At 50.1% G+C, this 27,692-nt stretch overlaps 1 protein-coding gene across 5 annotated transcripts in view; it reads right to left on the bottom strand.

Annotated features, from left to right (window-relative positions):
• LOC137377470 (rho guanine nucleotide exchange factor 6-like) overlaps positions 1-27,692 on the bottom strand; it is a 272,593-nt gene that overhangs the window by 158,837 nt on the left and 86,064 nt on the right. For all 5 annotated transcript variants that reach the window (XM_068047087.1, XM_068047084.1, XM_068047085.1 and 2 more), the window contains 2 exons: positions 17,982-18,103; positions 15,731-15,932 (listed from right to left, as the gene is read on the bottom strand). In XM_068047087.1, the coding sequence (XP_067903188.1) occupies positions 15,731-15,932; positions 17,982-18,103 (324 nt within the window). The remainder of the gene's footprint in view (positions 1-15,730; positions 15,933-17,981; positions 18,104-27,692) is intronic.

The raw sequence follows: 27,692 nt of genomic DNA on the forward strand, positions 1-27,692 counted from the left end.
GAATGCAGCAACACCCTGCATCAGACAGTGTTCTCCAGGAGAATGCAGCAACACCCTGCATCAGACAGTGTTCTCCAGCAGAATGCAGCAACACCCTGCATCAGACAGTGTTCTCCAGGAGAATGCAGCAACATCCTGTATCATACAGTGTTCTCCAGGAGAATGCAGCAACACCCCGGTATCAGACAGTGCTCTCCAGGAGAATGCAGCAACACCCTGCATCAGACAGTGTTCTCCAGGAGAATGCAGCAACATCCTGTATCATACAGTGTTCTCCAGGAGAATGCAGCAACATCCTGTATCATACAGTGTTCTCCAGGAGAATGCAGCAACACCCCACATCAGACAGTGCTCTCCAGGAGAATGCAGCAACACCCTGCATCAGACAGTGTTCTCCAGGAGAATGCAGCAACACCCCACGTCAGACAGTGTTCTCCAGGAGAATGCAGCAACACCCCGTATCAGATAGTGTTCTCCAGGAGAATGCAGCAACACCCCATATCAGACAGTGTTCTCCAGGAGAATGCAGCAACATCCTGTATCAGACAGTGTTCTCCAGGAGAATGCAGCAACACCCTGTATCAGACAGTGTTCACCAGGAGAATGCAGCAACACCCGGTATCAGACAGTGTTCTCCAGGAGAATGCAGCACCTACTGGTATCAGACAGTGTTCTCCAGCAGAATGCAGCAACACCCCACATCAGACAGTGTTCAGCAGGAGAATGCAGCAACACCCCGTATCAGACAGTGTTCTCCAGGAGAATGCAGCACACCCCGTATCAGACAGTGTTCTCCAGCAGAATGCAGCAAAACCCCACATCAGACAGTGTTCACCAGGAGAACGCAGCAACACCCTGTATCAGACAGTGTTCACCAGGAGAATGCAGCAACACCCCACATCAGACAGTGTTCACCAGGAGAATGCAGCAACACCCTGTATCAGACAGTGTTCTTCAGGAGAATGCAGCAACACCCCGTATCAGACAGTGTTCTCCAGGAGAATGCAGCAACACCTTGTATCAGACAGTGTTCTCCAGGAGAATGCAGCAACACCCTGTATCAGACAGTGCTCTCCAGGAGAATGCAGCACCACCCCGTATCAGACAGTGTTCTCCAGCAGAATGCAGCAACACCCCGTATCAGACAGTGTTCTCCAGGAGAATGCAGCAACACCCTGTTTCAGACAGTGTTCTCCAGGAGAATGCAGCAACACCCCGTATCAGACAATGTTCTCCAGGAGAATGCAGCAACACCCCGTATCAGACAGTGTTCTCCAGGAGAATGCAGCAACACCCCGTATCAGACAGTGTTCACCAGGAGAATGCAGCAACACCCTGCATCAGACAGTGTTCTCCAGGAGAATGCAGCAACACCCTGCATCAGACAGTGTTCTCCAGGAGAATGCAGCAACATCCTGTATCATACAGTGTTCTCCCGGAGAATGCAGCAACACCCTGTATCAGACAGTGCTCTCCAGGAGAATGCAGCAACACCCTGCATCAGACAGTGTTCTCCAGCAGAATGCAGCAACACCCTGCATCAGACAGTGTTCTCCAGGAGAATGCAGCAACATCCTGTATCATACAGTGTTCTCCAGGAGAATGCAGCAACACCCCGGTATCAGACAGTGCTCTCCAGGAGAATGCAGCAACACCCTGCATCAGACAGTGTTCTCCAGGAGAATGCAGCAACATCCTGTATCATACAGTGTTCTCCAGGAGAATGCAGCAACATCCTGTATCATACAGTGTTCTCCAGGAGAATGCAGCAACACCCCGGTATCAGACAGTGCTCTCCAGGAGAATGCAGCAACACCCTGCATCAGACAGTGTTCTCCAGGAGAATGCAGCAACACCCCACGTCAGACAGTGTTCTCCAGGAGAATGCAGCAACACCCCGTATCAGATAGTGTTCTCCAGGAGAATGCAGCAACACCCCATATCAGACAGTGTTCTCCAGGAGAATGCAGCAACATCCTGTATCAGACAGTGTTCTCCAGGAGAATGCAGCAACACCCTGTATCAGACAGTGTTCACCAGGAGAATGCAGCAACACCCGGTATCAGACAGTGTTCTCCAGGAGAATGCAGCACCTACTGGTATCAGACAGTGTTCTCCAGCAGAATGCAGCAACACCCCACATCAGACAGTGTTCAGCAGGAGAATGCAGCAACACCCCGTATCAGACAGTGTTCTCCAGGAGAATGCAGCACACCCCGTATCAGACAGTGTTCTCCAGCAGAATGCAGCAAAACCCCACATCAGACAGTGTTCACCAGGAGAACGCAGCAACACCCTGTATCAGACAGTGTTCACCAGGAGAATGCAGCAACACCCCACATCAGACAGTGTTCACCAGGAGAATGCAGCAACACCCTGTATCAGACAGTGTTCTTCAGGAGAATGCAGCAACACCCCGTATCAGACAGTGTTCTCCAGGAGAATGCAGCAACACCTTGTATCAGACAGTGTTCTCCAGGAGAATGCAGCAACACCCTGTATCAGACAGTGTTCTCCAGGAGAATGCAGCACCACCCCGTATCAGACAGTGTTCTCCAGCAGAATGCAGCAACACCCCGTATCAGACAGTGTTCTCCAGGAGAATGCAGCAACACCCCGTATCAGACAGTGTTCTCCAGGAGAATGCAGCACCACCCCGTATCAGACAGTGTTCTCCAGGAGAATGCAGCAACACCCCGTATCAGACAGTGTTCTCCAGGAGAATGCAGCACCACCCCGTATCAGACAGTGTTCTCCAGCAGAATGCAGCAACACCCTGTATCAGACAGTGTTCACCAGGAGAATGCAGCACCACCCCATATCAGACAGTGTTCTCCAGGAGAATGCAGCAACACCTTGTATCAGACAGTGTTCTCCAGGAGAATGCAGCAACACCCCGTTTCAGACAGTGTTCTCCAGGAGAATGCAGCAACACCCCGTATCAGACAGTGTTCTCCAGGAGAATGCAGCACCACCCCGTATCAGACAGTGTTCTCCAGCAGAATGCAGCAACACCCCACATCAGACAGTGTTCACCAGGAGAATGCAGCACCACCCCGTATCAGACAGTGTTCTCCAGCAGAATGCAGCAACATCCTGTATCATACAGTGTTCTCCAGGAGAATGCAGCAACACCCTGTATCAGACAGTGTTCTCCAGGAGAATGCAGCAACACCCCACGTCAGACAATGTTCTCCAGGAGAATGCAGCAACACCCTGTATCAGACAGTGATTTCCAAGAGAATGCAGCAACACCCTGTATCAGTCAGTGTTCTCCAGGAGAATGCAGCAACACCCTGTATCAGACAGTGTTCACCAGGAGAATGCAGCAACATCCCACATCAGACAGTGTTCTCCAGGAGAATGCAGCAACACCCCACGTCAGACAGTGTTCTCCAGGAGAATGCAGCAACACGCTGTATCAGACAGTACTCTCAAGGAGAATGCAGCAACACCCTGTATCAGACAGTGTTCTCCAGGAGAATGCAGCAACACCCTGTATCAGACAGTGTTCTCCAGGAGAATGCAGCAGCACGCTGTGTCAGACAGTGTTCTCCTGGAGAATGCAGCAACACCCTGTATCAGACAGTGTTCTCCAGGAGAATGCAGGAAAACCCCACATCAGACAGTGCTCTCCAGGAGAATGCAGCAACACCCTGTATCAGACAGTGTTCTCCAGGAGAATGCGGCAAAACCCCACATCAGACAGTGTTCTCCAGGAGAATGCAGCAACACCCTGTATCAGACAGTGTTCTCCAGGAGAATGCAGGAAAACCCCACATCAGACAGTGTTCACCAGGAGAATGCAGCAACACCCTGTATCAGACAGTGTTCTGCAGGAGAATGCAGCAACACCCTGTATCAGACAGTGTTCTGCAGGAGAATGCAGCAACACCCTGTATCAGACAGAGTTCTCCAGGAGAATGCAGCAACACCCCGTATCAGACAGTGTTCTCCAGGAGAATGCAGCAACACCCTGTATCAGACAGTGATTTCCAACAGCATGCAGCAACACCCTGTATCAGACAGTGATTTCCAACAGAATGCAGCAACACCCGGTAACAGACAGTGTTCTCCAGGAGAATGCAGGAAAACCCCACATCAGACAGTGTTCTCCAGGAGAATGCAGCAACACCCTGTATCAGACAGTGTTCTGCAGGAGAATGCAGCAACACCCTGTATCAGACAGTGTTCTCCAGGAGAATGCAGCAACACCCTGTATCAGACAGTGTTCTCCAGGAGAATGCAGCAACACCCTGTATCAGACAGTGTTCTGCAGGAGAATGCAGCAACACCCTGTATCAGACAGTGTTCTCCAGGAGAATGCAGCAACACCCTGTATCAGACAGTGCTCTCCAGGAGAATGCAGCAAAACCCCACATCGGACAGTGTTCTCCAGGAGAATGCAGCACCACCCCACATCAGACAGTGCTCTCCAGGAGAATGCAGCAACACCCCGTATCAGATAGTGTTCTCCAGGAGAATGCAGCAACACCCCATATCAGACAGTGTTCTCCAGGAGAATGCAGCAACATCCTGTATCAGACAGTGTTCTCCAGGAGAATGCAGCAACACCCTGTATCAGACAGTGTTCACCAGGAGAATGCAGCAACACCCGGTATCAGACAGTGTTCTCCAGGAGAATGCAGCACCTACTGGTATCAGACAGTGTTCTCCAGCAGAATGCAGCAACACCCCACATCAGACAGTGTTCAGCAGGAGAATGCAGCAACACCCCGTATCAGACAGTGTTCTCCAGGAGAATGCAGCAACACCCTGTATCAGACAGTGCTCTTCAGGAGAATGCAGCAACACCCCGTATCAGACAGTGTTCTCCAGGAGAATGCAGCAACACCTTGTATCAGACAGTGTTCTCCAGGAGAATGCAGCAACACCCTGTATCAGACAGTGTTCTCCAGGAGAATGCAGCACCACCCCGTATCAGACAGTGTTCTCCAGCAGAATGCAGCAACACCCCGTATCAGACAGTGTTCTCCAGGAGAATGCAGCAACACCCTGTTTCAGACAGTGTTCTCCAGGAGAATGCAGCAACACCCCGTATCAGACAATGTTCTCCAGGAGAATGCAGCAACACCCCGTATCAGACAGTGTTCTCCAGGAGAATGCAGCAACACCCCGTATCAGACAGTGTTCACCAGGAGAATGCAGCAACACCCTGCATCAGACAGTGTTCTCCAGGAGAATGCAGCAACACCCTGCATCAGACAGTGTTCTCCAGGAGAATGCAGCAACATCCTGTATCATACAGTGTTCTCCCGGAGAATGCAGCAACACCCTGTATCAGACAGTGCTCTCCAGGAGAATGCAGCAACACCCTGCATCAGACAGTGTTCTCCAGCAGAATGCAGCAACACCCTGCATCAGACAGTGTTCTCCAGGAGAATGCAGCAACATCCTGTATCATACAGTGTTCTCCAGGAGAATGCAGCAACACCCCGGTATCAGACAGTGCTCTCCAGGAGAATGCAGCAACACCCTGCATCAGACAGTGTTCTCCAGGAGAATGCAGCAACATCCTGTATCATACAGTGTTCTCCAGGAGAATGCAGCAACATCCTGTATCATACAGTGTTCTCCAGGAGAATGCAGCAACACCCCGGTATCAGACAGTGCTCTCCAGGAGAATGCAGCAACACCCTGCATCAGACAGTGTTCTCCAGGAGAATGCAGCAACACCCCACGTCAGACAGTGTTCTCCAGGAGAATGCAGCAACACCCCGTATCAGATAGTGTTCTCCAGGAGAATGCAGCAACACCCCATATCAGACAGTGTTCTCCAGGAGAATGCAGCAACATCCTGTATCAGACAGTGTTCTCCAGGAGAATGCAGCAACACCCTGTATCAGACAGTGTTCACCAGGAGAATGCAGCAACACCCGGTATCAGACAGTGTTCTCCAGGAGAATGCAGCACCTACTGGTATCAGACAGTGTTCTCCAGCAGAATGCAGCAACACCCCACATCAGACAGTGTTCAGCAGGAGAATGCAGCAACACCCCGTATCAGACAGTGTTCTCCAGGAGAATGCAGCACACCCCGTATCAGACAGTGTTCTCCAGCAGAATGCAGCAAAACCCCACATCAGACAGTGTTCACCAGGAGAACGCAGCAACACCCTGTATCAGACAGTGTTCACCAGGAGAATGCAGCAACACCCCACATCAGACAGTGTTCACCAGGAGAATGCAGCAACACCCTGTATCAGACAGTGTTCTTCAGGAGAATGCAGCAACACCCCGTATCAGACAGTGTTCTCCAGGAGAATGCAGCAACACCTTGTATCAGACAGTGTTCTCCAGGAGAATGCAGCAACACCCTGTATCAGACAGTGTTCTCCAGGAGAATGCAGCACCACCCCGTATCAGACAGTGTTCTCCAGCAGAATGCAGCAACACCCCGTATCAGACAGTGTTCTCCAGGAGAATGCAGCAACACCCCGTATCAGACAGTGTTCTCCAGGAGAATGCAGCACCACCCCGTATCAGACAGTGTTCTCCAGGAGAATGCAGCAACACCCCGTATCAGACAGTGTTCTCCAGGAGAATGCAGCACCACCCCGTATCAGACAGTGTTCTCCAGCAGAATGCAGCAACACCCTGTATCAGACAGTGTTCACCAGGAGAATGCAGCACCACCCCATATCAGACAGTGTTCTCCAGGAGAATGCAGCAACACCTTGTATCAGACAGTGTTCTCCAGGAGAATGCAGCAACACCCCGTATCAGACAGTGTTCTCCAGGAGAATGCAGCAACACCCCGTATCAGACAGTGTTCTCCAGGAGAATGCAGCACCACCCCGTATCAGACAGTGTTCTCCAGCAGAATGCAGCAACACCCCACATCAGACAGTGTTCACCAGGAGAATGCAGCACCACCCCGTATCAGACAGTGTTCTCCAGCAGAATGCAGCAACATCCTGTATCATACAGTGTTCTCCAGGAGAATGCAGCAACACCCTGTATCAGACAGTGTTCTCCAGGAGAATGCAGCAACACCCCACGTCAGACAATGTTCTCCAGGAGAATGCAGCAACACCCTGTATCAGACAGTGATTTCCAAGAGAATGCAGCAACACCCTGTATCAGTCAGTGTTCTCCAGGAGAATGCAGCAACACCCTGTATCAGACAGTGTTCACCAGGAGAATGCAGCAACATCCCACATCAGACAGTGTTCTCCAGGAGAATGCAGCAACACCCCACGTCAGACAGTGTTCTCCAGGAGAATGCAGCAACACGCTGTATCAGACAGTACTCTCAAGGAGAATGCAGCAACACCTTGTATCAGACAGTGTTCTCCAGGAGAATGCAGCAACACCCTGTATCAGACAGTGTTCTCCAGGAGAATGCAGCAGCACGCTGTGTCAGACAGTGTTCTCCTGGAGAATGCAGCAACACCCTGTATCAGACAGTGTTCTCCAGGAGAATGCAGGAAAACCCCACATCAGACAGTGCTCTCCAGGAGAATGCAGCAACACCCTGTATCAGACAGTGTTCTCCAGGAGAATGCGGCAAAACCCCACATCAGACAGTGTTCTCCAGGAGAATGCAGCAACACCCTGTATCAGACAGTGTTCTCCAGGAGAATGCAGGAAAACCCCACATCAGACAGTGTTCACCAGGAGAATGCAGCAACACCCTGTATCAGACAGTGTTCTGCAGGAGAATGCAGCAACACCCTGTATCAGACAGTGTTCTGCAGGAGAATGCAGCAACACCCTGTATCAGACAGAGTTCTCCAGGAGAATGCAGCAACACCCCGTATCAGACAGTGTTCTCCAGGAGAATGCAGCAACACCCTGTATCAGACAGTGATTTCCAACAGCATGCAGCAACACCCTGTATCAGACAGTGATTTCCAACAGAATGCAGCAACACCCGGTAACAGACAGTGTTCTCCAGGAGAATGCAGGAAAACCCCACATCAGACAGTGTTCTCCAGGAGAATGCAGCAACACCCTGTATCAGACAGTGTTCTGCAGGAGAATGCAGCAACACCCTGTATCAGACAGTGTTCTCCAGGAGAATGCAGCAACACCCTGTATCAGACAGTGTTCTCCAGGAGAATGCAGCAACACCCTGTATCAGACAGTGTTCTGCAGGAGAATGCAGCAACACCCTGTCTCAGACAGTGTTCTCCAGGAGAATGCAGCAACACCCTGTATCAGACAGTGTTCTGCAGGAGAATGCAGCAACACCCTGTATCAGACAGTGTTCTCCAGGAGAATGCAGCAACACCCTGTATCAGACAGTGCTCTCCAGGAGAATGCAGCAAAACCCCACATCGGACAGTGTTCTCCAGGAGAATGCAGCACCACCCCACATCAGACAGTGCTCTCCAGGAGAATGCAGCAACACCCCGTATCAGATAGTGTTCTCCAGGAGAATGCAGCAACACCCCATATCAGACAGTGTTCTCCAGGAGAATGCAGCAACATCCTGTATCAGACAGTGTTCTCCAGGAGAATGCAGCAACACCCTGTATCAGACAGTGTTCACCAGGAGAATGCAGCAACACCCGGTATCAGACAGTGTTCTCCAGGAGAATGCAGCACCTACTGGTATCAGACAGTGTTCTCCAGCAGAATGCAGCAACACCCCACATCAGACAGTGTTCAGCAGGAGAATGCAGCAACACCCCGTATCAGACAGTGTTCTCCAGGAGAATGCAGCACACCCCGTATCAGACAGTGTTCTCCAGCAGAATGCAGCAAAACCCCACATCAGACAGTGTTCACCAGGAGAACGCAGCAACACCCTGTATCAGACAGTGTTCACCAGGAGAATGCAGCAACACCCCACATCAGACAGTGTTCACCAGGAGAATGCAGCAACACCCTGTATCAGACAGTGTTCTTCAGGAGAATGCAGCAACACCCCGTATCAGACAGTGTTCTCCAGGAGAATGCAGCAACACCTTGTATCAGACAGTGTTCTCCAGGAGAATGCAGCAACACCCTGTATCAGACAGTGTTCTCCAGGAGAATGCAGCACCACCCCGTATCAGACAGTGTTCTCCAGCAGAATGCAGCAACACCCCGTATCAGACAGTGTTCTCCAGGAGAATGCAGCAACACCCTGTTTCAGACAGTGTTCTCCAGGAGAATGCAGCAACACCCCGTATCAGACAATGTTCTCCAGGAGAATGCAGCAACACCCCGTATCAGACAGTGTTCTCCAGGAGAATGCAGCAACACCCCGTATCAGACAGTGTTCACCAGGAGAATGCAGCAACACCCTGCATCAGACAGTGTTCTCCAGGAGAATGCAGCAACACCCTGCATCAGACAGTGTTCTCCAGGAGAATGCAGCAACATCCTGTATCATACAGTGTTCTCCCGGAGAATGCAGCAACACCCTGTATCAGACAGTGCTCTCCAGGAGAATGCAGCAACACCCTGCATCAGACAGTGTTCTCCAGCAGAATGCAGCAACACCCTGCATCAGACAGTGTTCTCCAGGAGAATGCAGCAACATCCTGTATCATACAGTGTTCTCCAGGAGAATGCAGCAACACCCCGGTATCAGACAGTGCTCTCCAGGAGAATGCAGCAACACCCTGCATCAGACAGTGTTCTCCAGGAGAATGCAGCAACATCCTGTATCATACAGTGTTCTCCAGGAGAATGCAGCAACATCCTGTATCATACAGTGTTCTCCAGGAGAATGCAGCAACACCCCGGTATCAGACAGTGCTCTCCAGGAGAATGCAGCAACACCCTGCATCAGACAGTGTTCTCCAGGAGAATGAAGCAACACCCCACGTCAGACAGTGTTCTCCAGGAGAATGCAGCAACACCCCGTATCAGATAGTGTTCTCCAGGAGAATGCAGCAACACCCCATATCAGACAGTGTTCTCCAGGAGAATGCAGCAACATCCTGTATCAGACAGTGTTCTCCAGGAGAATGCAGCAACACCCTGTATCAGACAGTGTTCACCAGGAGAATGCAGCAACACCCGGTATCAGACAGTGTTCTCCAGGAGAATGCAGCACCTACTGGTATCAGACAGTGTTCTCCAGCAGAATGCAGCAACACCCCACATCAGACAGTGTTCAGCAGGAGAATGCAGCAACACCCCGTATCAGACAGTGTTCTCCAGGAGAATGCAGCACACCCCGTATCAGACAGTGTTCTCCAGCAGAATGCAGCAAAACCCCACATCAGACAGTGTTCACCAGGAGAACGCAGCAACACCCTGTATCAGACAGTGTTCACCAGGAGAATGCAGCAACACCCCACATCAGACAGTGTTCACCAGGAGAGTGCAGCAACACCCTGTATCAGACAGTGTTCTTCAGGAGAATGCAGCAACACCCCGTATCAGACAGTGTTCTCCAGGAGAATGCAGCAACACCTTGTATCAGACAGTGTTCTCCAGGAGAATGCAGCAACACCCTGTATCAGACAGTGTTCTCCAGGAGAATGCAGCACCACCCCGTATCAGACAGTGTTCTCCAGCAGAATGCAGCAACACCCCGTATCAGACAGTGTTCTCCAGGAGAATGCAGCAACACCCCGTATCAGACAGTGTTCTCCAGGAGAATGCAGCACCACCCCGTATCAGACAGTGTTCTCCAGGAGAATGCAGCAACACCCCGTATCAGACAGTGTTCTCCAGGAGAATGCAGCACCACCCCGTATCAGACAGTGTTCTCCAGCAGAATGCAGCAACACCCTGTATCAGACAGTGTTCACCAGGAGAATGCAGCACCACCCCATATCAGACAGTGTTCTCCAGGAGAATGCAGCAACACCTTGTATCAGACAGTGTTCTCCAGGAGAATGCAGCAACACCCCGTATCAGACAGTGTTCTCCAGGAGAATGCAGCACCACCCCGTATCAGACAGTGTTCTCCAGCAGAATGCAGCAACACCCCACATCAGACAGTGTTCACCAGGAGAATGCAGCACCACCCCGTATCAGACAGTGTTCTCCAGCAGAATGCAGCAACATCCTGTATCATACAGTGTTCTCCAGGAGAATGCAGCAACACCCTGTATCAGACAGTGTTCTCCAGGAGAATGCAGCAACACCCCACGTCAGACAATGTTCTCCAGGAGAATGCAGCAACACCCTGTATCAGACAGTGATTTCCAAGAGAATGCAGCAACACCCTGTATCAGTCAGTGTTCTCCAGGAGAATGCAGCAACACCCTGTATCAGACAGTGTTCACCAGGAGAATGCAGCAACATCCCACATCAGACAGTGTTCTCCAGGAGATTGCAGCAACACCCCACGTCAGACAGTGTTCTCCAGGAGAATGCAGCAACACGCTGTATCAGACAGTACTCTCAAGGAGAATGCAGCAACACCCTGTATCAGACAGTGTTCTCCAGGAGAATGCAGCAACACCCTGTATCAGACAGTGTTCTCCAGGAGAATGCAGCAGCACGCTGTGTCAGACAGTGTTCTCCTGGAGAATGCAGCAACACCCTGTATCAGACAGTGTTCTCCAGGAGAATGCAGGAAAACCCCACATCAGACAGTGCTCTCCAGGAGAATGCAGCAACACCCTGTATCAGACAGTGTTCTCCAGGAGAATGCGGCAAAACCCCACATCAGACAGTGTTCTCCAGGAGAATGCAGCAACACCCTGTATCAGACAGTGTTCTCCAGGAGAATGCAGGAAAACCCCACATCAGACAGTGTTCACCAGGAGAATGCAGCAACACCCTGTATCAGACAGTGTTCTGCAGGAGAATGCAGCAACACCCTGTATCAGACAGTGTTCTGCAGGAGAATGCAGCAACACCCTGTATCAGACAGAGTTCTCCAGGAGAATGCAGCAACACCCCGTATCAGACAGTGTTCTCCAGGAGAATGCAGCAACACCCTGTATCAGACAGTGATTTCCAACAGCATGCAGCAACACCCTGTATCAGACAGTGATTTCCAACAGAATGCAGCAACACCCGGTAACAGACAGTGTTCTCCAGGAGAATGCAGGAAAACCCCACATCAGACAGTGTTCTCCAGGAGAATGCAGCAACACCCTGTATCAGACAGTGTTCTGCAGGAGAATGCAGCAACACCCTGTATCAGACAGTGTTCTCCAGGAGAATGCAGCAACACCCTGTATCAGACAGTGTTCTGCAGGAGAATGCAGCAACACCCTGTATCAGACAGTGTTCTCCAGGAGAATGCAGCAACACCCTGTATCAGACAGTGTTCTGCAGGAGAATGCAGCAACACCCTGTCTCAGACAGTGTTCTCCAGGAGAATGCAGCAACACCCTGTATCAGACAGTGTTCTGCAGGAGAATGCAGCAACACCCTGTATCAGACAGTGTTCTCCAGGAGAATGCAGCAACACCCTGTATCAGACAGTGCTCTCCAGGAGAATGCAGCAAAACCCCACATCGGACAGTGTTCTCCAGGAGAATGCAGCACCACCCCACATCAGACAGTGCTCTCCAGGAGAATGCAGCAACACCCTGTATCAGACAGTGTTCTCCAGGAGGCACAGGTTCAATTCACAGCTCCAGCGACCCGGGTTCAATTCTGGGTACTGCCTGTGCGGAGTTTGCAAGTTCTCCCTGTGTCTGCGTGGGTTTCCGCCGAGTGCTCCGGTTTCCTCCCACATCCGAAGACTTGCAGTTTGATAGGTAAATTGACCATTGTAAATTGCCCCTAGTGTAGGTCGGTGGTAGGAGAATGGTGGGGACGTGGTAAGGAATATGAGGTTAATATAGGATTAGTATAAATGGGTGGTTGTTGGTCGGCACAGACTCGGTGGGCTGAAGGGCCTGTTTCAGTGCTGTATCTCTAAATAAATAAATAATAAAGAAAGAAATGCAGCACCACCCGCTATCAGACAGTGTTCTCCAGGAGAATGCAGCAACACAGCGTTGCACTGGAATCGATGCATGAGGCCACGTCATCTCTTGTTTTTTTTATTCTTTCCTGTGATGTGGGCATTGCTGGCAAGACCAGCTTTTGTTGCCCATCCCTAATTTCCCTTGACAACTGAGAGGCTTGCTCGGCCATTTCAGAGGGCAGTTAAGAGTCAACCACATTGCAGTGGGTCTGGAGTCACATGTAGGCCAGACCAGGTAAGGCTGGCAGATTTCCTTCTCCACAGGGCATTAATGAACCAGGTGTATTTTTATGACAATTGATGATAATTGCATGGCACCACTAAGCTTTCAATTCCACATTTTTATTAATTAATTGAATGTATTAATTAATTGAGTTTAAGTTCCATCTGCTGCCATGGTGGGATTTGTTTCCATGTCCCTAGGGTATTCGGCCAGATCTCTGAGTTACTAGTTCAGTGACATTACCACTTTGCCACCATCTCTCCAACGTGCTCAATGAAGGACAAGATATTTTGTAGGAAAGGTTGGAGATTATGGGTAATAGTCCAGCAGTTAGATAAAAATTAAACTCATCAATTTGGACTGAAGGTTTTTTCTGTCTCATGCATAAAACAGGATTGTCAATACTTTGTGTTTTTTTTCAAGTTTCCTGCCACCATTAGAGGGGACATTTAAAAGAGTCAGGGCATATCATCACTAAAACATTGCTGATTTACCTCCTTTTTGCCTGAACAATTTGAACAAAATGTTTTTTTCTCTTTCTCTCACTGGCCCTGAAATTACACAGTGGGACACCATCAACAAATGAATGCTTGCTCTTTTATCCTCTCACTGCACTGGACAAGTACAGAGACATCCAAGGGCCACGCTCAAATCCAGGAATGGGGCTCAAACCCATGACCCCCTGATTCAGAGAAAAACAATGAGCCAAGCTGACACTCCATACAGGACGAAGCATGTTTGCTCAAGGCAATGTACAGATATCCCCAATGCAAGCTGCCCCACAGATTACCCCTGTGTGACCAACGGCACTCTCGTAAGCTATGTGGATAATGAAAGATGATGAATGTTATGCACAGTCTATTACAGAGCCATTAGCTTCCAACTGATGGCCAACAACTTGCAGCTCTCAATGTGAAAGCTTATGGACACCATGATGCAGTGAGTAGCAACTTGGCAAAGGGGCGTCACACACTTACCAGAGAACTGTAAATACACTGCCTTTACTGTCACAGTTAGTATATTCCAATAACTGTTTTAACTAGTTTTTCTTAAGGAAATGAATGCTGTTTGTGTCTAATACTCGCTGCCTCCTCTCCTTATGTCACACTCCGTGTGTCAATATTCTGCAGAGTTAAACACAGTTGGCAGCAGAATCGTGCTCCAAAAATCAACAGGGATTCGGCAAAAGCATATGTTTCATCTCCTAGTTACCAATCCAAAATGGCATCGTTAAACAATTGTGCTTTAGTTGAGGAAGACGTTTCAAATCCAAAACAGGGTACTTTTCAGTGATTTTTGGTCCTCTGAGCCTCCATACCCTGGGTGGGAAAGAGCAGCTGGAAATGCCTGGCTCTCTGTTTTAAATGTCACATTCTGAGTGTCAAAAGTGTATCAAAAATATGATGCCCGTTTGTACAGACAGATGTGCTTCCAGCTGGTGAAATGGGAATGTCAGCGACAGGGGGGGGAGGAGTGAGATGGGAATGACAGGAAAAGGGGAAAGTGTGAGCTGGGAATGTCAGAAAAATGGGAAGAGGTGAGTTGGGAATGTCAGGGACGGGGGAAGGAGTGAGATGGGAATGTCAGGAAAAGGGAAAGGAGTGCGATGGGAATGTCAGGCCTGAAGGGCACAGAAGGATCAGGAGAATAAATTTCTGTAAATTATATTGTTTCCGATTTCCAAGATGATCTAATTTCACAACAGCCAGCAAAGTAAACAACAGCTAACAACTCATGTAGGCCCCGACTGGGTAAGGACGACAGGTTTCCTTCCCTAAAGGACATTAATGCAACAGTTGGGTTTTTACATGGGTTTCATGGTCACTTTTACTGAGGCTAGCTTTTTATTTTCAGATTTTGTTTTCAAATTGAATTCAAATTCTCAGACTCAGGTGGGATTTGAACTCATTTTCTGGATCAAGAATCCAGCGACAAAACCATGAGACTCCCACACCATTTGAAAATTACTCGCGGAAATTTTATAACATGTGATGAAATTAAACCTTGTGTTTTGCTGAAACTTGTTTATTTTACACAAGTCATGAAATTTGGACCAACTGTTGAATAACATGTCTAAACTCGAACACTGCTGCACATTTCCAGCACTTTGAACGCAAGTGAAACATACAAGGCACTTCACAGATAAAGACAAAGTTAATGGATGATGACCAGGAACACAGACGTTTGGAGGAATGATCCAAAAAAATACAGTCAAAGAGATAGTTCTGGGGGCTTTTAAAAGAGAGGGAAGTGTAGAGTCAGGGGGGTTTACAGAGGATGTGAGTGGGGGCAAGATGGAGTAGATAAAGCAGGGGGACAGGTGGCAGAATTAAGCAAGAGAGAAGTGGAGGGTTTAGAGGAGGTGGAGAGGATTTGAAAGGAGATTCAGAGAGAACAACTAGATGGCTGGAAACACATCTGCCAATCGTAAAACAATATTTTCAAGAACAATTTACACTTGTTCATCCTTTTCTGGATGCAACCAGGTAGTTGCTGCATTAAATAATAAATCTATTCCATTTGGTGAAATAAATGTAAGCAAATTTTCAATCCCTGCGCCGAACGTTCACGCAAGGGACACACTGAACTGAAAGCAATTTAAAGAACTTAGAGCCTCCTAAACGGCCAGAGTGAAGAGCAAGTTTTGCAGAGACATGCTCAACTCACCACTTGGTTTTATCTCTCGCACGTAGTTGCTGGGGAACCAGCCTGACCTTCCTTTAAGTGACCCTTCCCACCATCCTCCATCTTCAACTCGCATGACGTAAAGAATGTCGCCTTTTGAAAAGGAAAGTTCATCCTCATTGTTCTGTTTGAAATTAAACTTGGCTTTCACTACCAGCTGATAGCTCCCATTCTCAGTCATCTCCTAAACCAAACAGAAAGACACTTGAGCGTTAACCAACCACAAATATTTCACTGAAGTACTCTGAGTTTAGGAAATAGGAACACATGAACAGGAGGAGGCCATTCAGCTCCTTGAGCCTGTTCTGCCATTCAATAAGATCATGACACCTAACATTTAAGGAAGGATATATTTGCCTTGGAGATGCAGATGGAGGTACTGTGAAAGTTCACTATATTAGTCTCTGGGATGAGAGCATTGTACTGTGATGAGAGGCTGAGTAAATTGGGTCTATACTCTCTGGAGTTTAGAAGAATGAGAGGTGATCTCATTGAAACATACATGATTCTGAAGGGTATTGACAGGGTCAACACTGAGAGATTGTTATCCCTGGCTGGAGAATCTAAAGCATGGGGGTATAGTCTAAGGATAAGGGGCCGATCATTTAGGACTGAGATGAGGAGAGTTTTCTTCACACAGAAGGTTGTATATGAATGGCCTACTCCTGCTCCTCATTTGTATGAACATAAATAGTAAAAAGAAAATCAATATTTTTGCTGTACCACATTATCTAGGACTTGAAAGTTCAGACTGCGTATTTAAAAGCACTTGAATTAATGAGGTTGCACCATTAAAATCAATATCATGGCATCTTACAGCACTAAAGGAGGCCATTTGGCCCATCAAGTCAGTGCTGGCTCTTGTTAGCCCCACTCACCAATTATAGAAATATAATTGTATGAGCTTATATATTTGCTGTATGAAAATTCATGTTCTTTTTGTGTAATTTTGGCTCGGAGGCTGTCCCTTTAAATCCAGTCACAGTATATGAGGAAATGAAGAGAAATGTCTTGACCTAGCAGGTTAAGAGCTAGGATGCACCACCTAGAAGGATGATGGAATCAGATTCCATCAAAACTTTTAAAAGGTAATTGACCCTGTACTTGACAAAGATTAAGTTACAGGGCTATGGAGAAATTGCTGCGAATGATAGGATAATCGTTTCAAAGGACCAGCAAAGACATGATGGCCCGAATAGCTTCCTGCTGTGCTGTATGGTTCTATGATTCTGTGATATGCAGAGTGTTAAAATCCAGCTTCAACCAGAATCCTGTCCCTAACTTAACTCGACACCAAAGCAGCAAGTGTTATTCAGTTGTCTGCAAATTTCAAGGAGTTAGGCAGCTGTCAAGCAAGCACAGGCTGTGGCATTTGCTCAGTGTCAGTTACTCCAAGTCCAGGAAGTCTGGCAACCTGTTTCCCAGGGATAGGTAAAGATTTGCAGCCATTCAAAGAAAACATTTGGTTTGGACATTGCAAGAGAATCATTAAACCCATTACCAGCCCCCAGACTGGTAAGAAATACAAAGGAGAAGCAGTATGCATATAGAGATTTTCATAATACAATCGCGTGAAACTAGAATAAGATTATTTACTATTGATTTCCTATTGAAACAGCTGGTTAGAAGGATGCTGACATCAATATATACTGTGTGTGCTTGTGTGGATGTATATGTCTGTATTTTAAAATATTTCAGTGTTCGATAGGGTAGGCATAAAGAGAATGTTTCCCCTCGTGAGGGAGTCTAAAACTAAGGGTCATAAATATAAAATAGTCACTAATAAATCCAATAGGGAATTCAGGAGAAACTTCTTTACCCAGAGAGTGGTGAGAATGTAGAACTCGTTACCACAGGGAGTGGTTGAGGTGAATAGTATAGATGTATTAAAGAACTGCTTCACAAACCACTGACCACCTCCAGGCGCTTATCCATTGTCTCTCGAGATAAGGAGGCCAAAGAAGAAGAAAGGGGAGGCTGGATAAACACATGAGGAAGAAAGGAATAGAATAAGGTGAGGTGAAGTAGGGATGGGAGGAGACTCGTGGAGTGTAGACCAGTTGCGGTGGACGTCCTGTTTTTGTGCTGCAGATTCTATGAATAATTTGAATATATTTAACGATCGCTAGAAGAATGTCAACAAAAGGAGCTTCATTTCTCAAAAGGAAATTAAAAATTGTTCACTGTGCCTCAGGGTTTCCTTTCAAACCAGCTTTTAAAGGTGATACATTACCAGGTTTTTTGACTGCCTTCGCAGAGATCTGGATCCTTTTGAGGCAGGTGCTTGGGAGCTGCTCAGCGAAGCGGCAGAGTTACTGTGATGGGATGAGAAAGATGAGCATGTCCTTCCTCGCTCTGTTTTAAAACAAAAAAAAGGGCTGAAGTTGGCAAATGTAGTTTTCCATCTCATCATTTAAGCAGAACACAATAAACAACAACAACCTGTATTTATATAGCACCTCTAATGCAGTAAAACATTCCAAGGCGCTTCACAGGAGCAATTTCAAATAAAATAGAATGTTGAGACACATAAGGAGATATTAGGGCATGTGACCAAAAGCTTAGTCAAAGAGGTGTGTTTGCAGAAGTATCTGGAGGAGGAGAGAGGTGGAGAGGTTTAGGGAGGTAATTCCTGAGCTTGGGGCCCCAGGCAGCTGAAGGCACGGCCGCCAATGGTGGAGCGATGGGAATCGGGGATGCTCGAGAGGCCAGAATTGGAGGAGCTCAGAGATCCCAGAGGGTTGGAGGAGACGACAGAGATACAGAGAGGGGGTGGGGGGGGGAGGGGGGGGGAGAGAGACCATGGAGGGAATTGAAAACAAGGATGAGAATTTTAAAATCAAGGCGTTGCTTGACCGGGTCAACGAGCAGAGGAGTGATGGGTGAATGGGACTGGGTGCGAGTTAGCACATGGGCAGCAGAGTTTTAGATGACTGCACGTTGCTGGAGGGTAGAATGTGGGAGACCAGCCAGGAGTGTGTTGGAATTGTCAAGTCTAGAGGTAACAAAGTCCATGCATGAAGTTTCAGCAGCAGATGAGCTGAGACAGGGATGGAGTTGGGCGATGTTCCAGAGATGGTAATAGGCAGTCTTAGTGATAAAAGGGTATCTTATATTCTCTCACAAAGTGTCACATTCGCCCTAAAAATTAGCACAACCCCAAGTTAACATGTGCCTTCCTGCAGCAAAACAACTGTGTGTTAGCTAATTAGAAACTGTAGGATCTGCACCAATTTTTGTTTGAAATTTGCTCCAGGGAGGAGGGTATGGCTGGCAAGGCCAGCATTTATTGCCCAGCTGCCCTGGGAACCAGTGCAGGCTGTGTGAAGAAGGTGCTCGGTAGAAACAGCCGAGTTATATTCTAGGAATTTAACTCTGAATTGCTCCAGCAAAGGACCAGAATAGACATGATGGGCTGAATAGCCTCCCCTACAGTCATAGAACGATAAAGCATGAAAGAAAGCTGTAACCTCGATGGTTCAAAGGTTCTAACAGCGTTTTTTTTGGTGGGGAAGTGGTGAGAATTAAGAAAAGAGGAAACTATAATGTTGAACTTGTCTAATCTTGTGGGAGAGATCTGAATTTAACATTCCTACTACACATCCACAATTTCTAATCTCAAACTCAGTGAAGCGCTGGTCAATAACACTAGTTCCTACTGGCGACACATATTGGCATGTATTCTGCTCTTGAATGGGAGTCAAAGGCAGGACACCTGCTCATTTCCACAGTACTAGCTTGTTCAGATTCCAGAGTACCCAGTAATCAGTACCCAGTTCTGGAATGCAAGTGAATTGTTTATCGCCAATGTGTGCACATGCTGTGACTCAGTGCGGAGTGCACTTCCTCTGATACAGGAGGTTCTGGGTTCAAGTCCCACTTTAGAGACTTTAGCACATAATCTAGGCTGACACTTCATCAGAATCTGTCGAAAGGTCATCAACCTGAAACGTTAACTCTGTTTCTCTCTCCACAGATGCTGCCAGACCAGCTGAGTATTTCTGGCATTTTTTGTTTTTCATGTCACATTGCTATTTGAGGGAGCTTTCTGTGTTCAAATTGACTGATGTGTTTCCTACATGACAACAATGTCGGCACTTCAAAAGAATTTCATTCGCTGTAAAGTGCTTTAGGATGCCCTGCAGTCGTGAAAGACTCTACACAATGCAAGTTCGTTCATCTTTCTTTCATACTCATTGATGGTCAAAACTGGTTTCTGTTGAGCAATTAACTGGTAGAAAACCAAACTGGTTTAAAAAAAAACAACTTGCATTTATATAGTGCTTTTCGCAATCACCAGACGTCTCAAAGTGTTTTACAGTCAATGAAGTACTTTTGAAGTGTAGTCACTGTTGCAATGTACGGAATGCAGCAGCCAATTTAGACACAGCAAGATCCCACAAACAGCAATGTGATGATGACCAGATAATCTGTTTTTGTGATGTTGATTGAGGGATAAGTAGTGGCCAGGACACTGGGGAGAACTCCCCACTCTTCCTCAAAATAGTGTCATGGGATCTTTTACATCTACCCGAGCAGACAGATGGGTCCTCAGTTTACCATCCCATCCGAAAGACGGCAGGCATCTCCAACAGTGCAGCACTGTCTCAGTACTGCGCAGAAGTGTCAACCTGGATTCTTGTGCTCAGGCTCTGTAATGGGACATGAAACCAGAACCTTATGACTCAAAGGTGAGAGTGCGACCCACAGAGTCACAGCTGACACTGGCAAAGGTAGGCATCTGCAAGTGCACAGAATTACTCAACTTTTAGACAACATTTTTCACAAACCTCCAACTGATTGTGCAGAACTCTTTATACTAAAACAACATCTCCCTTCTCACAAGCACAATGCAACTCCTTTAAATAACCTGCAAATACACCGCCTCCTCTTTATAAAACTCAACTTTCAGAGCAGAATAGTTCCGGTGCCTCTGCAATGACAGTGTGGTGCAGCTGATGATGCAGTTACCAGGGCAGATATTACACTGTCCAGTAGACAATTCAGACTTAGTTACAACAAAGATCAAAAAAACTAGGGTACTATTTCACCATAGCTGAGAAAGATAAAGGGTAGAAGTTTTATGTCATTTATTTTCGGGGTGCATGTGTCACTGCCCAGATGTGGTGGTGTGCTGCCTTCTGGAAGGCTCACCATGATTTTTAGTGTCTTTTTTTAATACAATGGAGTGACTTGCTAGGTCATTTCAGAGGGCAGCTGAGAGTCATTATGTTGGTGTGACTCTGGAGTCACACATAGGCCCAGACTGGGTAAGGACGGCACATTTTCTTCCCTAAAGGACATTAGTGACCTAGACAGGTTTTTAAGACCATCCAACAGCTGCATGGCCACTGTTAGAGACCAGCTTTTTATTTAATATATTTCTTTCTGTATTTTCTTTACAATTGTCATAGGTATCTGGTAAGCGTACAATTTTCAAGAATACTTTGATCAACATACTCCCACTACACAGTTCCTCCCCCAAGGAAGGAAATAATGGTCAATGGTAGACATTAACTTCCTGCTTATCGATGAAAGAGGAACTAAAGGACAGGAACAGCTTGGAAACTCTGCCTTAAACTGTCATTACAGAGGATTTTATGTCTGTTGTGCCACACAAGTAAAATCAGACCCATGAATTTATTAACTCTGAAAGTTATGATCTGGAATGCGCTGCCTGAAAGGGCGGTGGAAGCAGATTCAATAGTAACTTTCAAAAGGGAACTGCACAAATATTTGAAAGAAAAAAAATTACAGGGCTGTGGGGAAGAGCAGGGATGTGGCATTTACTGAATAGATCTAGCACAGGCACGATGGGCCGAATGGACTCCTTCTGTGCTGTATGACTATGATTCGAGGCTGCATTTGATGACAACGTAACTACTAGGTGGCGCTGCACTGGCACATGCACAAATGTAGCCTGTTCCACTAAAACGTCACAGTCAGCGACGTTCAGGCAGCTGCCAGGACTAAAGATGGCGCTGCTCAAATAATCACAGCAAGGCAACGTCAACACATGGCCACAGAGATTGGCTGGCGGCGGAAGGGGGAGCGGGTGGCTGGAGAGTGTGGGCGGGGGAAGAGTATGGGCGGGGGAAGAGTATGGGCAGGGCCGGGGGGGAAGAGTGTGGGCGGGGGGCGGGACCCGGGGGGTGGGGGGGAGAGCGGGAGGGGGAGAGAGCGGGAGGAGGAGAGAGCGGGGGGGGGAGGAGGAGAGAGCGGGGGGGGGAGGAGGAGAGAGCGGGGGGGGGAGGAGGAGAGAGCGGGGGGGGGAGGAGGAGAGAGCGGGGGGGGAGGAGGAGAGAGCGGGGGGGGGAGGAGGAGAGAGCGGGGGGGGGAGGAGGAGAGAGCGGGGGGGGAGGAGGAGAGAGCGGGGGGGGAGGAGGAGAGAGCGGGGGGGGGAGGAGGAGAGAGCGGGGGGGGGAGGAGGAGAGAGCAGGGGGGGAGGAGGAGAGAGCGGAGGTGGGAGGAGGAGAGAGCGGAGGTGGGAGGAGGAGAGAGCGGAGGTGGGAGGAGGAGAGAGCGGGGGGGGGGAGGAGGCGAGAGCGGTGGGGGAGGAGGCGAGAGCGGGGGGGGGAGGAGGAGAGAGCGGGGGGGGAGGAGGAGAGAGCGGGGGGGGAGGAGGAGAGAGCGGGGGGGGAGGAGGAGAGAGCGGGGGGGGAGGAGGAGAGAGCGGGGGGGGGAGGAGGAGAGAGCGGGGGGGGAGGAGGAGAGAGCGGGGGGGAGGAGGAGAGAGCGGGGGGGGAGGAGGAGAGAGCGGGGGGGGAGGAGGAGAGAGCGGGGGGGAGGAGGAGAGAGCGGGGGGGGAGGAGGAGAGAGCGGGGGGGAGGAGGAGAGAGCGGGGGGGGAGGAGGAGAGAGCGGGGGGGAGGAGGAGAGAGCGGGGGGGGGAGGAGGAGAGAGCGGGGGGGGGAGGAGGAGAGAGCGGGGGGGGAGGAGGAGAGAGCGGGGGGGGAGGAGGAGAGAGCGGGGGGGGAGGAGGAGAGAGCGGGGGGGGGAGGAGGAGAGAGCGGGGGGGAGGAGAGAGCGGGGGGGGAGGAGAGAGCGGGGGGGGAGGAGGAGAGAGCGGGGGGGAGGAGGAGAGAGCGGGGGGGGGAGGAGGAGAGAGCGGGGGGGGGAGGAGGAGAGAGCGGGGGGGGAGGTGGAGAGAGCGGGCAGGGGGGGGGAGGAGGAGAGAGGGGGCGGGGGGAGGAGGAGAGAGTGGTCAGGGGGGCGGGGTGGAGAGAGCGGGCGGGGGGGAGGAGGAGAGAGTGGTCAGGGGGGCGAGGTGGAGAGAGCGGGCGGGGGGAGGAGGAGGAGAGAGCGGGCGGGGGGGGGAGGAGGAGAGAGCGGGCGGGGGGGGAGGAGGAGAGAGGGGGCGGGGGGGGAGGAGGAGAGAGGGGGCGGGGGGGGAGGAGGAGAGAGGGGGCGGGGGGGGGAGGAGGAGAGAGGGGGCGGGGGGGGAGGAGGAGAGAGGGGGCGGGGGGGGAGGTGGAGAGTGCGGGCGGGGGGGGAGGAGGAGAGAGCGGGCGGGGGGGGAGGAGGAGAGAGCGGGCGGGGGGGGAAGGAGGAGAGAGCGGGGGGGGGGGGAAGGAGGAGAGAGCGGGCGGGGGGGGAAGGAGGAGAGAGCGGGCGGGGGGGGAAGGAGGAGAGAGCGGGCGGGGGGGGAAGGAGGAGAGAGCGGGCGGGGGGGGAAGGAGGAGAGAGCGGGCGGGGGGGGAAGGAGGAGAGAGCGGGCGGGGGGGGGAAGGAGGAGAGAGCGGGCGGGGGGGGAAGGAGGAGAGAGCGGGCGGGGGGGGGAAGGAGGAGAGAGCGGGCGGGGGGGGAAGGAGGAGAGAGCGGGCGGGGGGGGAAGGAGGAGAGAGCGGGCGGGGGGGGAAGGAGGAGAGAGCGGGCGGGGGGGGAAGGAGGAGAGAGCGGGCGGGGGGAGAAGGAGGAGAGAGCGGGCCGGGGGGGGGGGAAGGAGGAGAGAGCGGGCGGGGGGGGGGGAAGGAGGAGAGAGCGGGCGGGGGGGGGGGGGGAAGGAGGAGAGAGCGGGCTGGGGGGGGAAGGAGGAGAGAGCGGGCGGGGGGGGAAGGAGGAGAGAGCGGGCGGGGGGGGAAGGAGGAGAGAGCGGGCGGGGGGGGAGGAGGAGAGAGCGGGCGGGGGGGAGGAGGAGAGAGCGGTCAGGGGGGCGGGGTGGAGAGAGCGGGCGGGGGGGGAGGAGGAGGAGAGTGGTCGGGGGAGGGGGAGGAGAGGGGGGCGGGGGGGAGGAGGAGAGAGTGGTCAGGGGGGCAGGGTGGAGAGAGCGGGCGGGGGGGGAGGAGGAGAGAGGGGGCGGGGGGAGGAGGAGAGAGTGGTCAGGGGGGCGGGGTGGAGAGAGCGGGCAGGGGGGAGGAGGAGAGAGTGGTCAGGGGGAGGGGGAGGGGGAGGAGAGAGGGGGCGGGGGGGAGGAGGAGAGAGTGGTCGGGGGGCGGGGTGGAGAGAGCGGGCGGGGGGGAGGAGGAGAGAGTGGTCAGGGGGAGGGGGAGGAGAGAGGGGGCGGGGGGGAGGAGGAGAGAGTGGTCAGGGGGGCGGTGGGGGAGAGCACCTGCACCCGTTGCCACAAATGTAGTTGGGTTTGGTCGGGTCTCCAGGTTTTACTGCAGTGTGCAGAGTCCGGACTGCACGGTTCCTGCCTTGACGGCCTGAATGTTCATTTGAAGATTACTTCCAAGAGCAAGGCAGCTCCGTCCACGTCCAGTCCAGCCCGACCCGACCCGAGCCAGAATGCTGGACCCGGAAGACTGTCCCGACCCGACCCAAACCGAACCCGACACACGTCGTTGGGTCTGGGTCGAGTAGCTACGCTTTATTCAGGACACAATCAAACATTTTATACAACGTGCCACATTTACATGTGACTCCAGACGCACATTACATGGTTGCCTCCCATTAGCATCAGGACCACTCGAGATGGGTGGTGACCATTGCCTTACCAGCATGTGTCACATCCTGAGAACAAGTCTTAACAAAAAAAAAATCCCACAGCCTTCCGACTCAGATGTGACAGGACGACCCACTGAGTCAGTCTGACATTGTGTTAATGCATCCTACGGATTTTGTCAGGTGTGATTTGAATTCAAGCTCTTGCTCCGAATCTCAGGATATCACCACATCATCCATCCGTGTACTCGAGTAGCAGAGATAAGGCAACAAGTTCACTGCACTGCAGCTCCCCCTTCCCCCGGGCTCAAAGCACCTCCCCACCCCAACTCCTTCTGCTCCCAAACCCCCACCCCCTGCAGCAACTTCCTGCCCCATCTTCCTCCTCTCCCACGCCCCAGCCTCTGACACCTGCACTCCCCCACCCCGACTCCCTCTCCTTCCCCACCTCTGCTCCCTCCCTCACTCCCTGCCCCCCTCCCCTACTCTTCACTGTCCCCTGTCCCAACCCTTTCACTTCCCCCACCCCTGCTCCCTCTCTAAATCCCTGTCCCCTCCCCCACCCCTCCAGCTTATCTCCCTCCCCGGGAAGGCTTAAGAGGCCAGAACTGGAGAGATGCAGATATCTCAGAGGGTTGTGGGGCTGGAGGAGATTACAGAGATAGTGAGGGGTGAGGCCATGGAGGAATTTGAAAACCAGGGTGAGAATTGTAAAATCAAAGCGTTGCTTGACCGGGAGCCAATGTAGGTCAGCGAGCACAGAGGTGAGGAGGGGAACGGGACTTGGTGCGAGTTAAGATACAGACAGCAATGTGGGCTCCATTTTTGAGGAAGAACCCTCAACAAAACCAAAACTCAGAAAATGCTTTTGCCCTTGAGCATCAGTACAAAAAAAATCAACAAGTATTTTACAATAAAACAAAACACACAAACAGAATTCTTGGCAGAATCGGGTAACGCTGAATTTAGAACTGGTAGATGCAGGACTATATAACTGCACCTGTTTCCGTTTACTATTCTGTATTTAATCCAAAGCATTAACATATTGAAAACCACACCAAAGCCCTAATCAGCTGTAATAAAATAAACTGGAAGAGATATTCTGTACGTTTACAGATATTACTTATTACACAACTGTTCTCGGGCACAAACACTAAAACAAAAGTAGATTCTTGCCCAGAACATTCTGAAGCAAGATTTCAGAAACAAGCAAAACCTGTTAAATTTGTTTCAGTTATTTCTCTCCAACCCCCTATTCCCCGCTTCACGCTCACAGATTTAGCACCAACCTCTAACACTACTGTGCCACTATCCATATACTGCAATGCAGTCAGCAGAGACTTTCCAAAACAGTCCATGAATGGTAAATTAACACAATGTAAACGGACGCTGCTTTTCCAACTCCCTAACCCAAACACCAGCAGAACTGCAGAGTTTCAACAGCATGTCCTTAGTCCTGCCTCCCCCAAACCACAAAACCCAACTGTAGAAGCTTCAGATCCTGGGTGACTGAGGATAAAGATTGACAATGATGTGGGTTTTAGCCCCACTCCAGAGATTGGAGCACATAGCCCAGGCTGATACTTCCAGTGCAATACCTAGGGAGTGCTGCCTTGTCAGAGGGTCAGGGGGTCAGCACTGAGGGAGCGCTGCACTGTCTGAGGGTCAGTACTGAGGCAGCACTGCACTGTTGAAGGGTCAGTACTGAGGGCATGCTGCACTGTCGGAGAGACAGTGCTGAGGGAGCTCTGCACCGTTGGAGGGTCAGTACTGAGGGAGTGCGGCACTGTTCGTGGGTCAGTACTGAGGGAGCACTGCACTGTTCGTGGGTCAGTACTGAGGGAGCACTGCACTGTCTGTATTGCTGAAGGAACTGTTGATGCCTGCTGCAGCCGAAGAGTTTGAATGCCTATCAAAAACAGACTGCTTCATTAAATCTAAGTGAAGACTTCGAATAGCCTTTGATTATTTCCACATTAGAATACCTCATCAATCAGGAACGTAATCCACAAAGACTTGTTTACTTATTTATTCTTAAGAAACAATTAATTTTTAAAAATACTGTTATTTCTGAGTGTGTGTGTGTGTGTGTGAATGGGGAAGTTAGGTTAAAATAAGAAGTTATAAAGTCTTTAGACATAGGTTTATGTTTAAGATTTAGTTTTAATTAATAGTTAATTTGTTGTTGTGTAAAGATATCTGGTTTGGTTCCGAAGAAGGGTCACTGACCCGAAACGTTAACTCTGCTTCTCTTTCCACAGATGCTGCCAGACCTGCTGAGTGGTTCCAGCATTTCTTGTTTTTATTTCTGGTTTGGTCTGTTTTATTCTGGGGGTTACTAGAGTGTTTAATTTGGCTGTTTTTCCGATTTGGTGGAAAACTTGAATAATATGCTGCAACCTGTGGAATGACGCGACTCAATTGACAGTGTGTTAGATTAGATTAGAGATACAGCACTGAAACAGGCCCTTCGGCCCACCGAGTCTGTGCCGAACATCAACCACCCATTTATACTAATCCTACATTCCTACCAAACATCCCCACCTGTCCCTATATTTCCCTACCACCTACCTATACTAGTGACAATTTATAATGGCCAATTTACCTATCAACCTGCAAGTCTTTTGGCTTATTTCTGCCACAGTCCTAACAATCTACACAGAAACGCTTTCGAGGTCACTGCAGGACCTGCCAGTCTTGTGGAAAGATGGGCAAATCCAGCAGGCGTCAAATCAAGTGCTCCAATGAGATTGAGTTCAATAAATCTGTGGTCAGGCAGCAGGAATGATAAGTTTAAAAAGAAACCCAAGTTCAGAGAGCAGAATATGCCACCCACACCCAGTCAAGCCCCCACTCTATGGTTTGCTCTTAATGTCTTGATATCCACTCCGGTGCAGAAATGGTTGCTACACAAGGGTCTTCTGGGAGTTTGCAATTACTGCAGCCACAGGGTCATCACTCATCCCAACAACCATTCAAAAAAATTAACATGCGTTTGGATATTCAACTTGTGCGTTCAACTGTGAGCAGTTCTTGTGTTCTCAGAAAGGTATCTACCATCT

The sequence above is a fragment of the Heterodontus francisci genome, chromosome 15 (assembly GCF_036365525.1).
Source record: "Heterodontus francisci isolate sHetFra1 chromosome 15, sHetFra1.hap1, whole genome shotgun sequence".
NCBI classification, from domain to species: domain Eukaryota; kingdom Metazoa; phylum Chordata; class Chondrichthyes; order Heterodontiformes; family Heterodontidae; genus Heterodontus; species Heterodontus francisci.